The 13,041-nt window shown below is 43.9% G+C and overlaps 1 protein-coding gene across 1 annotated transcript in view; it reads left to right on the top strand.

Annotated features, from left to right (window-relative positions):
• The window catches only part of CHUK (component of inhibitor of nuclear factor kappa B kinase complex), an 81,340-nt gene that overhangs the window by 867 nt on the left and 67,432 nt on the right, over nucleotides 1-13,041 (top strand). The window contains exons 2-4 of the mRNA XM_054034253.1: nucleotides 152-246; nucleotides 4,325-4,439; nucleotides 9,887-9,956. Coding sequence (XP_053890228.1) covers nucleotides 152-246; nucleotides 4,325-4,439; nucleotides 9,887-9,956 — 280 coding nt within the window. The remainder of the gene's footprint in view (nucleotides 1-151; nucleotides 247-4,324; nucleotides 4,440-9,886; nucleotides 9,957-13,041) is intronic.

Raw genomic sequence — 13,041 nt, 5'->3', positions numbered from 1 at the left:
GCCCCGAGCATTCTGGCCCTACGCTGGTCTCCCCCCATTGATCCCCAGCATCATGCCCCTCTGCTACAACCCTCCCATTCCTGTGTGTTGAAACCTGGCTAATTCCCAGACAGATTGTTGTGCCATACCACATTGATTGTTTTTGTTGTAGGATTTAGGTGATAAGATAGCTATTAAATCTTGTCGACTGGAACTAAGCATGAAAAACCAAGACCGGTGGTGCCATGAAATCCAGATCATGAAGAAGTAAGTATGTGGCATCATGTCCTTTTCTCTTGCTTTTGGGAGATCGTGTCCTCAAATCAATGGGGGAGCATTTGCGTTTCAGACTCCTAACTAGACCATAGACTTTTCTTTTGGTCTTAACCTTATCTTAAGAGGTGAGAGTAAACATCTTTAGCTCACTGGAAAGAAAGCTGCATTTAAAAAAAAAAAAATCAACTTTACACTGATATTGTAAAGATAAAACACTATAATTACAATAAATTAATAAGCATCTCTTTTCACAGTCTTATAGTTTTATGGAAAAGCTACCCTCTGCAGTGAGATTTCTTGTTTTCTCCTGGCCCAGATGTGAACTTTTCATGTGACAAGATTTCATAGAATTTTGCGTTTAAATTACTCAGTTTATCGAAGAGAAGGTTAAGAGGTGACTTGATCAATGCATTTGGGCACTGATACGCAGAAAAGAGATCTGAGCAGGGTTTTTTTAAAACTTGGCTGACAAAGGGTCCAAGGGCAGGAAGTTGAAATATGACAAATTCAATCCTGAAACAAGACATGGTTTCCTAGTATTGGAATAGCTTACTGGGGGGAGTGGAGCACCTACTATTGCTTGGGGTCTTTAAAAATCTTTCTGTCATACTGACTGCCCGATTTGAGGTCAGGCAGCGTGGTATGGGACGTGATTCACCTGCAGGGATCATCTGGGCATGACTCACCTAATCAATTTCCTGCCACTGCAGGGGCCTCCTGAATTTGTGGCACCTCAGTCTCTCCTGTCGTCTGCTTGTGGCACTCAACAGTTTAGTTTAACCCCCAAGTTATTGGACTCAATATTGAGGTAACTAGGTGAAATTTAATGGTCTATAATTAAGGCTAAGATTATGTCACGGAGGTCACAGAATCTGTAAAATGTTCGTGACCTCCGTGACATTTTCTGGTTCAGTCCTGGGGCAGCCGGGGGTCCCCTCAGCTCCCAGCTTTAGTTTAGCTCTGGTTCATATGTTACTTTCACTCAGGACATAATATTCTTTATTACAAATATACTGAAATGCTTTTACGCTCAGGTACAAGCCTAGTATCTTGAGAACTACTGGCTATGCACTAGTGATCTAATATTGATCTATTTCCATTCTCAGTCTCAAAATAGAAACTAAATGTTTATTTGAAGGTGCCATAGATGTTCAGAAGTATAAATAAATGTAACTTCTAATGGTGTTAACATTTAAGGACAAACTTCTCTATAATTTGAAACCTGGAAAGATGATTGACTTTCTTAAAATGGTGGTGTGTTTTAGGGTAACTTGTAGTGGACAGACCCCTTAGCTGAGCTATTAGCTGAACTCCTGACAGTTCAACATAAGGAAGGGCACAGGGCAGAGCTGGAGCTGCATTTGGCTCATGAGTGCAACTCAGGGCTTTGCTGTGTATACAGTACCCCTCTTGAGAGCACCTGCAGAAGTTCAGCAGTTGTTCTGCGAGTCTGAAGCTATTATTAATGCATCTTGGGCACCTAACTCTTTTGTGTCCCCAGTACATTTGTGAGACATATATGGAAAAACAGTAAGCCAAAGTCATCCTAATAGTAACTACTTATTTTTATTATTACTATATAGTGCTAGAAGTATACATTTCACTTTTCACAAGTGAAATGCCTGGCTCTTGGACCTTGTAATCTCAGTTGGATAGATACTCTATAATGAAAGGCTCAGGCTGGAGGGTGGGAGCAGAAGTATATGGGCCCAGATACATGCTTGTGTCCAGAATATTCTGTTGCATAGACTTTCTGCTACTGCTCTGATTCATGTGGCTTTGCTGCAATGGGTTTCATCCTGTTTTTCCTGAATATTGCATGTGAGTGGTGTGCATTTTCTTTGAGTTTTATGTTCATCTGTTATATACGCTACAAGTGTATTTCTAATGTAGAAAATGTAAGTGATCACATAACTAGAGCTTGTTTTATAAGACAATATTAGGTTAACATAATCCCTGTCCACAGAATTTCCCTATAAACCTCTATGACTTTCTGTGCTGATACAACACTATCTTGTATTTCGATAATGGAGTCCAGAGCATTTTGGCATGAATATGTGCATAGAAATGACATCTGCCTCTAAAATTCAGCTTCCTCTCGGCTGGAATGTGGCCAGCTGTTTAACAATTCATTGCTGTGCTTTAGGATAGAACATGAAGTGAAGGTTACCATAGCCATTTAAAACTGCAGGGAGAATTTTAGGAAAATTATAACTACTCATATTGGAATTTGGTCAAAACACCAGGGTTCATATATGGCATAGACTTCCTAATAATCGTGAAAAGTCAGAACTTCTGTTCTATATCTCATAAGAATCACTGTGCCTTCGGTAGCACAGTAACGTTTAATACCACACAGGTTCAGTCCTGACTCAGAGAAAGAGTGTCACCCGCTGAATTCCCTCTTAGCCTTGGTTTGCTTTGGTCTCCCATCAAAGAACTGATCAGGCCCAGTCCTGCTTAGTTCAGTAAGAACTGAAGGGTGACATGCAATGTCTGCCTGCACAGGCTGAAACACCACTCCTGCATGTGAACAAAAACTTTCTTCTTGCAAGAACTGCAGTAGTTTAAAATTTTTGCTTTCAGCATTGTGTTCCTTTTGACATGGATTTTACCACTTGCCCAAAACGTATTACTTCAAAGGGTCACAGCAGATTCTAGTACCCGATTCAGTTCACTCAGATCTGTCAGCTAACCCCTTCATTGGACAGCAATACTGTGACAGGGTGAAATAGTCAGGAACGGATAAGGGCCACCTGTCTGTCACAGGACTAAGAAGGGGCAGTGTTCTCTTTGGGGGCGGGAGGCTCAGAGAGGCAAGGGGAAAGGCCAGGGTTGAGTTGGCGCATCACTTTGTTTTTGTATAATTCATAAATTTGTGTTGAACAAAATGTTGGGACACAAGCCTGAAACAGACTTGGACATGGCACTGGTTCTCTCCTGGGCTGGTGAGAGCACCCACCTGCTTATGGATACCTGTGCATTCATTGTCATGCCAGTGCTTTTGCCCACATAAAGGCACTAGAGGCTGGGGGGAAGGAGAGGTAGAAATGGAAGAAAGAAGAGAATAGGGAGACACAGGGGAAGAAGAGGGACAACACTGACAGTAAAAATGGATGACAAGGTAACACCATATAAAAAAGGGCAAAATTTCATAGAGAGCAAAAGAGCCTTTTGAGAAGGAACTAGATGGACACTGAAAAGGACAAAAATGATAGAAAAAGTCAGTCTGAGGGGCAGTTACTGAAAGGTAGATGATGTGAGTCAGGCTGCAAAATCTAGAAGGGAAGTAGAGACTAGGAAAGAAAATATTACTAGACAAGAGTTAACACAACCCCCCCCTCCAAAAAAAAAAAAAAAATGAGATGGAACTGTTTAGTGTGTTATGGGGAGTTTGCTTTATGCAACATACTGAATCTCTTAGTTGACACTGAGTTGGCTGTGTGTTTCCATCAGAAGTACAATCTCAGTATTCCCAGGTTTGGCCCTTTGGATACTCTGTTTCCCCTCATGTTATTTTTGAGACATTGACAGGCATGTTTTCAGACATGACCAGGAAATAGATGTTAGATAGCTAAATGGCTCCCCCTCTCCTTTATGTACACATCTTTTCTATGTAAATCACTACATAGGTATATCTGAGGGCATCACAGACCTTAACAAATGTATCCTCCCAACACTGCTGGGAGGTGAGGAGGTATTATTCGCTTGTACAGATACAGAAACTGAAGTGCAGATTAAGTGACATTTGCCCATTGTCACACAGGGAGCTGGGACTTGAACCCATATCTCTTGAGTCCCAATCCAGTCCTTAACCATAAGACTATCTTTCCACTCATCACTGAGCTGCTTGTTCTTAGAAGGTATGAACTTTGTTTATTGCCCTTGGGTAACACTGTGGTAACTTGCTGACAATTACATGCTGGCCTTAACACTTTTCATTAAATGTTTCGGGAAAAGAAATCTTACAGTACGCATATTTGAAACACATTTTAGTGATGCTTCTGCTGTTTGATCTTCTACTGAAATATCTGTATCAAGATTTTCATCATGCTTTCTATTTGTTTAGGTTAAACAATCCCTATGTAGTAAAGGCCTGTGATGTTCCAGAGGAGATGAACTTCCTAGTTAATGATGTCCCTCTTCTTGCAATGGAGTACTGTTCAGGAGGTGATCTCAGGAAGGTAAAACCTGCTTGTTTGACATTATAGCTGAATAAGTGGTTTCATAGTTGTGACTGTCTGTGGGACTAAGTGGATTGGAATTTTTGCACCTGTGTAACAAGTGCAAATCCACAGATGCACCACACCAGTGTAAGAAGGGGTTTGCACCAGAGCATCTTACAGTGGTGAGTAGTACAAGTGCAATCCCCTTTTTACACTGAAGCAGTGTGTCCACGTTATAGGAACTACATCAGTGTGGTGCAAATTTTAGTAGTCAAGTCAAGCCCTTATTAACTACCAGTGTGTTTAATACAGATACATAATAGAGAAGTTATTCTGGTGTATGTAAAAGTATGAAAGATGTCACACTAAATTGCCAATTTATTTAGATTCTCACATGGCCTCCATCAGTGTAGAATCTTCCTGGGCTGAAGAAGCTACCAAAATGCTAATATTTCCGATTGATTTAGGAATGTGTTTAGGCCATTGCATGGGTGGCTTTCATTTGGGAAGACACTAGAAAGCACTTGGAAGAAATTCTTAATGGTGTATTCACCAGCACCTTTCAGTAGTTTAATAGAGAGCAGTGATATAGACCAATACACTTTGTACTCCCTTCCCTTGCAGTGGGAATTGGGAATGACACTCTTTCATTTGTAGACTAAAAAACAAAGGTAATTAAATGGGGGATTGGACAAGAATTTGATCTTGTATCTAAAATGATGAAGGCTTATGACAATAATGTAAATAGCAGACAAGTCAGATGTGCCACAGACTAAGGATTGGGAGAGAGGCAAATAGGCTTTAACAATGAGAGACTTTGAATTCTGTTTAATCAGTAAATAACTTTATACTATCATATCCATGATTTTTTCCATTTCACTTTCATCTTCTCTTTGTTTTCTATGCTAACTACTTCTGGCTCTATTTGGAGCAATTGGAGCAATCCCTGGTTGGATATTCTCAGGAGGAGGAAACTGAAAGTCTGACCCCAGAGGGGACAGGTTAGGGATATACAGAGATACCAGCTTGCATGCTGAACTGATAATATGGATAGCAGAGGCCCCACTCAGAAGTTTTGCCTTCAGTGAATAGGAGCATGGAGAAACCCTAAGGACTAGGAGGAGGGCCAGGCTCAGGCAATGTTGGTTACATCAAATCTCATTTCAGTGTAGCATTTGTTAGGTTTTTCAGACCCTGAAAGCTCTGTTGGTGCCTGTGGCTGTTCTGGAAGTGAAATGCTCTAGTTCAGGGGTCTCAAACTCAAATGACCACGAGGGCCACATGAGGACTAGTACATTGGCCCGAGGGCCTCATTTACTGACACTCCCCCCGCCGCCCTCAACTCTGCCCCCATTCCACCCCTTCCATGAGGCCCCGCCCCTGCCCTGCCTCTTCCCACCCCTTCCCTGCACCCAATCCAACCCCTTCCCTGAAATCCCCACCCCAACTCTGCCTCCTCCCTGCCCCATGGGGGTGCAGGAGGGGTGTGGGATGTGGTGGGGGCTCAGGGCAGGGAGTTGAGGCGTGGGGTGCAGGAGGGGTGCGGCGGGGGTCAGGGTGTAGAGTGCAGCAGGGGGCTCAGGGCAGGGGGTTGGGATGCGGGGTGCAGCGGGGGTTCAGGGCAGGGGGTCGGTGCAGCAGGGGGTTGGGATGCAGGAGGGGTGTGGGGTGCGGCAGTGGGTCGGGGTGCAGGAGGAGTGCGGCAGGAGGCTCAGGGCAGGGGGTTCGGCTGCAGGAGAGGTTTGGGGGGCAGACTCCGGCCCGAGACACACCGGGGGCAGGGCAGGCTCCCTGCCTGCCTTCCCTGCCCCCGCACTGCTCCGGGAAGTGGATGGAACCTGGGGGAGGAGGGGTGCAGGGGTGTGTGTGGCTGTTGCTTCAGGCACCGCCCCCAGCAGCTCCCATTGGCCGCGGTTCCCCATTCCCGGCCAATGGGAGCTGCTGGGGGCGGTGCCTGAAGCAACAGCCACACACACCCGTGCGCCCCTCCTCCCGCAGGTTCCGTCCGCTTCCCGGAGCGGCACGGGGGCAGGGCAGGGAGGCAGGCAGGGAGCCTACCCTGCCCCCGGTGCGCGTCAGGGCGGGGGGCTGCGAGGAGCTCGCGGGCCGCGTGTTTGAGACCCCTGCTCTAGTCCAAATGATCACCTCTAATGCGTCACAACTAAAGCAGGAGAAGCATGACAGCATATTTTTAATCACCGGTGATCTCATTTTCATCTCCTTTCTGCACTTGTGTGGTGACATCATCTTTATTTTGCACTGATGTCAATATCTAGTTAAATGTCTGTGACAACACTGGCCTGGAAAACAGTCTGATACTAAGTTGTGGTCTTATCAGTTACTGGACAGCTTGATCTGCGGGGAGTGTTGTCTGAAGAGAAATGAGATTCAGGAACACCTGAGTTTGAAGCCTGATTCTGCCAGTGACTCCTTCTCTGTCCTTAGGCATGCTGTGTAGGCCCTGTCTACACTAGTAGATTACTAATGGCATCAGCTTCTAAAAACATGATCACCCTAGCACATATTTAAGATGCTTTGTTTGGTGATAGGAGAACCAGGACACAGGATGGAGTCACTAAAGCCAAGGGAGGACAAGATTTCAAGATTTCACTGTTGACCGTGTCAAAGGCAGCTGATAAGTTGAGGAGCATGAGGCTGGAGGACAGGCCTTCATGTTTGGGCAGAAACAGATCATTTTAGACTCTGACAAGAGCAGTTTCAGGGAGCATAGGGGGTGGAAGCTGGATAGAGCTGGAGAAAAGAAACTCTGGAGGTGATTACAGTGATTGATTGAGAGTTTTGGAAAGAAGGGATTGGGTGTGAGATGGGGGTCTGGGTGGGTGTTCTGTAAGCAGGAGACAAAAGCCTTTTTCCGTGGATGAAGAACACATGATGAAAGTTAGAAGTTGAGAAGAGTGAGGGAGAGGGGGCTGAAGGAGACTGGGAGAAGGGGGTGCCTCTGGGTGACATAGGAAAGCAGGTGGGACCTCTGTCAGTGATAGGAAGAGGTCCCATTGGATGTTATGTTTTTTCCTGGAAGAAATCCTGAATAGAGGTAGGACTTGAGGAGGTCAAAGATGGGGGGTGGGGAGGGGAGATTGACTGGGATTGTGAGTGTGGTGTTCAGTGAGAGGGGAGAAGTAGAGCTACTTGACTGAGACAATGGAGTGAATATGTAGTGGAGAAATCTGTCATGCTTGTGGGGCTTCTGAGATGTGAGAACAAGGGTGGTGAAAAGCAGAAGCGAGATAATAGATGGAGATGAGGTAATGGTAAGAGAGAGGAATTCAGTGATGGAAAGATCAGAGAGAATAGTATTTGGTGAAGACCAGATCAGGTGAATGAAGGAGCTAATCAAATGAGGAGCTGAAGACAGAAAGGTGGGCAGCTAGCTAGGGATCATTTGGGACATCATTTTGGAGGCTAAAGTAGCCAAAGTGAGGGATTGTGAAGCATGGGAGCCTAGAGTCAGTCATTGAGAATGGTCAGTGAGATGGAATCAGGTGGGCCATAGATCACAGCAACACGGAGTGGAAGAAAGAGGAGGGTAGTCCGAAAGATGAGTGAAAAGAAGGTGCTGGAAGTGACAGAAATAAGAGAGGGGAGCTAAATACCCCAACTATGACCTGTGCAGGACAATTTTGTGCAAGGGGAGTTGATGAGGAGTGATTGCAATAGGAGAGTTTCAACAGAGGCAGTACTGGGGAGAAGAGAAGGGCTGGGGAGAGTTCAGGTCTGGGGGAGAGTTGGGAGATTGTGAAGCCGTGGATGGAAGAAGTTTTCTTTTAGATGGATTTGGCATTTTAGAGGGTACAGGAGGAAGGAAACAGTTGAGGTTAAAGGAAGCAGGGTGTTAGTGAGGGAGGATTGGAGTGGGACAGGTGATTATGGAAGTGAGGAAGGCAGAAGAGGTATGTGAATTTGTGGGAGTGAGAGAGGTTGAGCAAGGACAGGAAGAAGAGATGAAAATGTACAGATAATGGTGGTGTGTGTGTGTATGGTGTTAGGATGAAAGGGTAGAGAGGGTGGGGGAATAGAGGCACAGAGTTGAAGATAGCACATGTAAGAGGGTAGCAAATGGTTAGTAGAGCCAGCCATGCTGGGGGCAATCCAATGGACAGTTGCTTAATAAGGCAAGTGCTTAGCTTTCAAGTAGTGATCAAGTAGATTGAGAAATCCAAGAATGAGATAAGGCGTGCTTAAATCCCAAATAAATATTCAGTGATGAAGAGTGGTTAAATGATAGATAACACACAGCTAGCTAGGCCTTATGATGAAATGCCAATCACTCTATCTGCCTGGCTAAATATATAATTAGTAGGTGAACAGAAATTAGGCAGAGTGACCTAAAAGTACTTACTGACTGCTAAATGTTTCAGAATGCCAGCTGACATATAATGAACTCAGTTGAACTGGTAAGGGCAGTAACTTGCAGGCTGGCATTGGGTGGATCAGCACTGGAGGTTATGCAATCATTGCAGAAGAGAGCATACCTCTTTCTGATACATTCCACGCACCAGCATGACTCTGGGGCAGGCTCTCTGTACTGCTCAGGTGGTGCAAAGGGAGTGGAGATTAATTGCAATGCCCTAGTCGGGGTTACCCTAGAGTTCGGGAGGGGGAGTCTCCAGCAGGTGCAGAGCCCATATAGCTGGCTTCTGTGCCTTCCTACCCATTGGTCCTTGTGCTGGTGTGTGTGGTCAAGGTGCCATGTAGTTCCTGCTGGTGGATGGTCCATTAAGGTCCGTAGCCAATTTGTTCAGATTAAAGCAGCCATCATTCTGGGTCAAGCAGAGAACGGGGAGCTGTAACTGGTTCCCTGACAGCCCCTTTACCCCCTTTCTTTACATTAGACATAGCAAAAATCTGACCCCGTGTGTTTCCTTCCTATTCTTTTTGTGGAGTACTAACCTAGGGACTACAGGGTATCATGCTCCTGTTGTGAGTGTGTGTGTGTATTGTATGGATCTGCTCTTTCCTGTTTCTTCTTGTCACTTGGCCTGATTTTTCTTGGTTCCTCAGAAATGGTTTAGACTATTTGTTTAGAGCAGTTGATCCTCCAAGCAGTGATCCTGCTCCTGAGACTTGGGCCAGTCATAAATTTCATTGTTTTGCTTTCATATAATGTTTTGAATTTGTCAAGATTTTGGGGAATGTGCAGACTCTGGGGGCCATGAGCTTCCCATAATGGCTGTCAGTTTTTAATCTGTCATTGCCTGGCTTCTAAACTGCCTACAAAACTGTGTTATATGTAACTAAAACAGTCTTCACACACTTGGAATCTTCTTTTCAAACCACTTTCCTGCTCATATATACTTTTGTCTTTATGTACCTTTTATTCTTTCACAAGACCAATTAATTCTGTAGCCCAGTTTAAGTGTAAATTTAATTGTTTTCTCATGTTGTGGTGATATTAACAAATAATTCTTGCATTGCCGACTTAGACATATTTTTCTTTTCTGTAGTTGTTAAACAAACCAGAAAATTGCTGTGGACTTAAGGAAAGTCAAATACTTTCTCTGCTTTGCGACATTGGTACGTAATCTGCTGCCTTTCTTGCCTTTTCATGTTCGCTGTATGTAACTGTTTTGGTGTTCCAGCAAAAGCAAGTTGTCAAAACAAAGCAGGTATCTCTAGTAGTGGAAGGCTCTTTTTGTCCTGCTCACTGGGATAATTTGTGACACTTAAGGCTTGTCTGGAGGTTTCAATCTGCATTAACTCAGGTTAGTCTGGGGTGAAAATGCCCACATACACACTGTGTAGTTCATTACAGCACATACAGTGCTCACTTTGTATTTATTTTTTGTTACAAATATTTGCACTGTAAAACGCAAAAGAAATAGTATTTTTCAATTCACCTAATACAAGTACTGTAGTGCAATCTCTGTCATGAAAGTTGAACTTACAAATGTAGAATTAGGTACAAAAAATAACTGCATTCAAAAATAAAACAATGTAAAACTTTAGAGCCTACAGGTCCAACTGAGTCCTACTTCTTGTTCAGCCAGTTGCTCAGACAAACAAATTTGTTTACATTTGCAGGAGATAATGCTGCCTGCTTCTTGTTTACAATGTCACTTGAAAGTGAGAACAGGCGTTCGCATGGCTCTTTTGCAGACAGCATTGCAAGATGTTTACGTGCCAGATAAGCTAAACATTTGTATGCCCCTTCATGCTTCGGCCACCAATCCAGAGGACGTGTTTCCATGCTGATGACACTCGTTAAAAAAAATAATGCGTCAATTAAATTTGTGACTGAACTCCTTGTATGTCTTCTGCTCTGTTTTACCTGCATTCTGCCATATATTTCATGTTATAGCTGTCCCGGATGATTCTCATAGACTCATAGACTTTAAGGTCAGAAGGGACCATTATGATCATCTGGTCTGACCCCCTGCATGCTGCAGGCCATAAAACTGTCCCTACCCCTTCCCTGGACTCTGCTGTTGAAGTCCCCAATCCTGTTTTAAGTGACTTCAATCAGCAGAGACCCTCCTGCTAGAGATCCCTTCCCCATGCTGCGGAGGAAGGCGAAAAACCTCCAGAGGCTCAGCCAATCTGCCCTGGAGGAAAATTCCTTCCCGACCCCAAATATGGCGATCAGTAAGACCCCGAGCATATAGGCAAGAGTCTCCAGCCTGACCCCTGTCAGCCATTATACTATTTACCTACCATTGCTTGGTTTTCCTTGACTACTATGCTTTACCATTAAACCATTCCCTCCATAAACTTATCTAACTTAATCTTAAAACCAGACAGGTCCGTCGCCCCCACCGTTTCCCTCGGAAGGCCGTTCCAATATTTCACCCCTCTGACGGTCAGAAACCTTCGTCTAATTTCAAGCCTGAACTTCCCCACGGCCAGTTTATATCCATTCGTTCTTGTGTCCACATTAGTACTAAGCTGGAATAATTCTTCTCCCTCCCTTGTATTAATCCCTCTAATATATTTAAAGATAGCAATCATATCCCCCCTCAGCCTTCGCTTTGTCAGACTAAACAACCCAAGCTCCTCTAGTCTCTTTTCATACGACAGGGTTTCCATTCCTCTGATCATCCTAGTGGCCCTTCTCTGCACCCGTTCCAGTTTGAGTTCATCTTTTTTTTTAAACATGGGAGACCAGAACTGCACACAGTACATGTTCCTTTTAAGAACACTTTCATTGCAGATTTGACAAAACACAAAGAGAGTACCAATGTGAGATTTCTAAAAATAGGTACAGCACTGGACCCAAGGTTTAAGAATCTGAAGTGCCAGATGAGGCGGAGCATGCTTTCAGAAATGTTAAAAGAGTAACACTCTGATGCGGAAACTACAGAACCGGAACCACCAAAAAAGAAAATCAACCTTCTGCTGATGGCATCTGAGTCAGATGATGAAAATGAACATGTGTTGGTCCGTACTGCTTTGGATCCTTATCGAGCAGAACCTGCCATCAGGATGGATGCATGTCCTCTAGAATGGTGATTGAAGTATGAAGGGACATATGAATCTTTAGTGCATCTGGCATGCAAATATCTTGCGACGCCAGCTACAACAGTGCCATGCGAACACCTATTCTCACTTTCAGGTGTCATTGTAAACAAGAAGCGGGCAACATTCTTTCCTGCAAATGTAAACGAACTTGTCTGTCTGAGCAATTGGCTGAACAAGAAGTAGGACTGAATGGACTTGTAGGCTCTAAAGTTTTACATTGTTTTATTTTTTGAGTGTGGTTATATAACAAAGAAAAACCTTTGTAAGTTGCACTTTCACGATAGAGATTGCACTACAGTACTTGTATGAGGTGAATTGAAAAATACTATTTTTTGTTTATCATTTTTACAGTGCAAATATTTGTAATAAAAATAATATAAAGTGAACACTGTACACTGTGTATTCTGTATTGTATTTGAAATCAATATATTTGAAAATGTAGAAAAAAATCCCAAAATATTAAACATTAGAATACCGACTGAAATTTACTAAACAGTGCAATTAAAACTGATTAATAACGATTAATCACAGTTAACTCACGTGATTAACTCAAAAAAGATTGACAGCCCTACTAGTTATACTGATAGTTTAGACTTAAGTCTTTGGACTAAGTTTCATTTTAGATAACTGGCTTGGTACCAGAACCATGCTGTGCTCACTGGGGTTTAAGTCCTGCCACAGTTGCACTAAACCCATGCCAGTTAGTAATCCACATCCAGCCTGTTTAAAGTGTTTGGGGGAGTCCCATATCAGTGACAAATGTCACCTCTCCAAGAGGTTTAAGCTCCCCTGAGTGGTGGACATCTTAGTATCAGCAGTCCCTGCCAGGGTGGTCCTGCCAATCGGTCAAGGTGTTATGGCAGACACCATCCTCCTTACCCTGCACAGCAAAGTGTGCTGAAAGGAAATACTATGTCCCCTCTAAGGGATATAAATATTTGTATTCCCATCCTCCCCTGGGTCCCTTGTTGGTGACAGCTGCTAATAAATGGGAGAGACGTGTACTAAGCCTCGACACTGACAGGCAAAAAGATACAAAGGAACTGGACTTGTTTGGATGCAAACTTTATTCCATAGGGAGTCTTCAGCTCAGGAATCAAATCAACAGGCATTTCTGAGCTGCTCTGACTCCACCCTCTAGGAA

This window comes from Malaclemys terrapin, chromosome 7 (assembly GCF_027887155.1).
Source record: "Malaclemys terrapin pileata isolate rMalTer1 chromosome 7, rMalTer1.hap1, whole genome shotgun sequence".
Classification (NCBI taxonomy): domain Eukaryota; kingdom Metazoa; phylum Chordata; order Testudines; family Emydidae; genus Malaclemys; species Malaclemys terrapin.
Note: the sequence above shows the minus strand (reverse complement) of the source record. Positions and strands in the feature narration are given on the sequence as shown.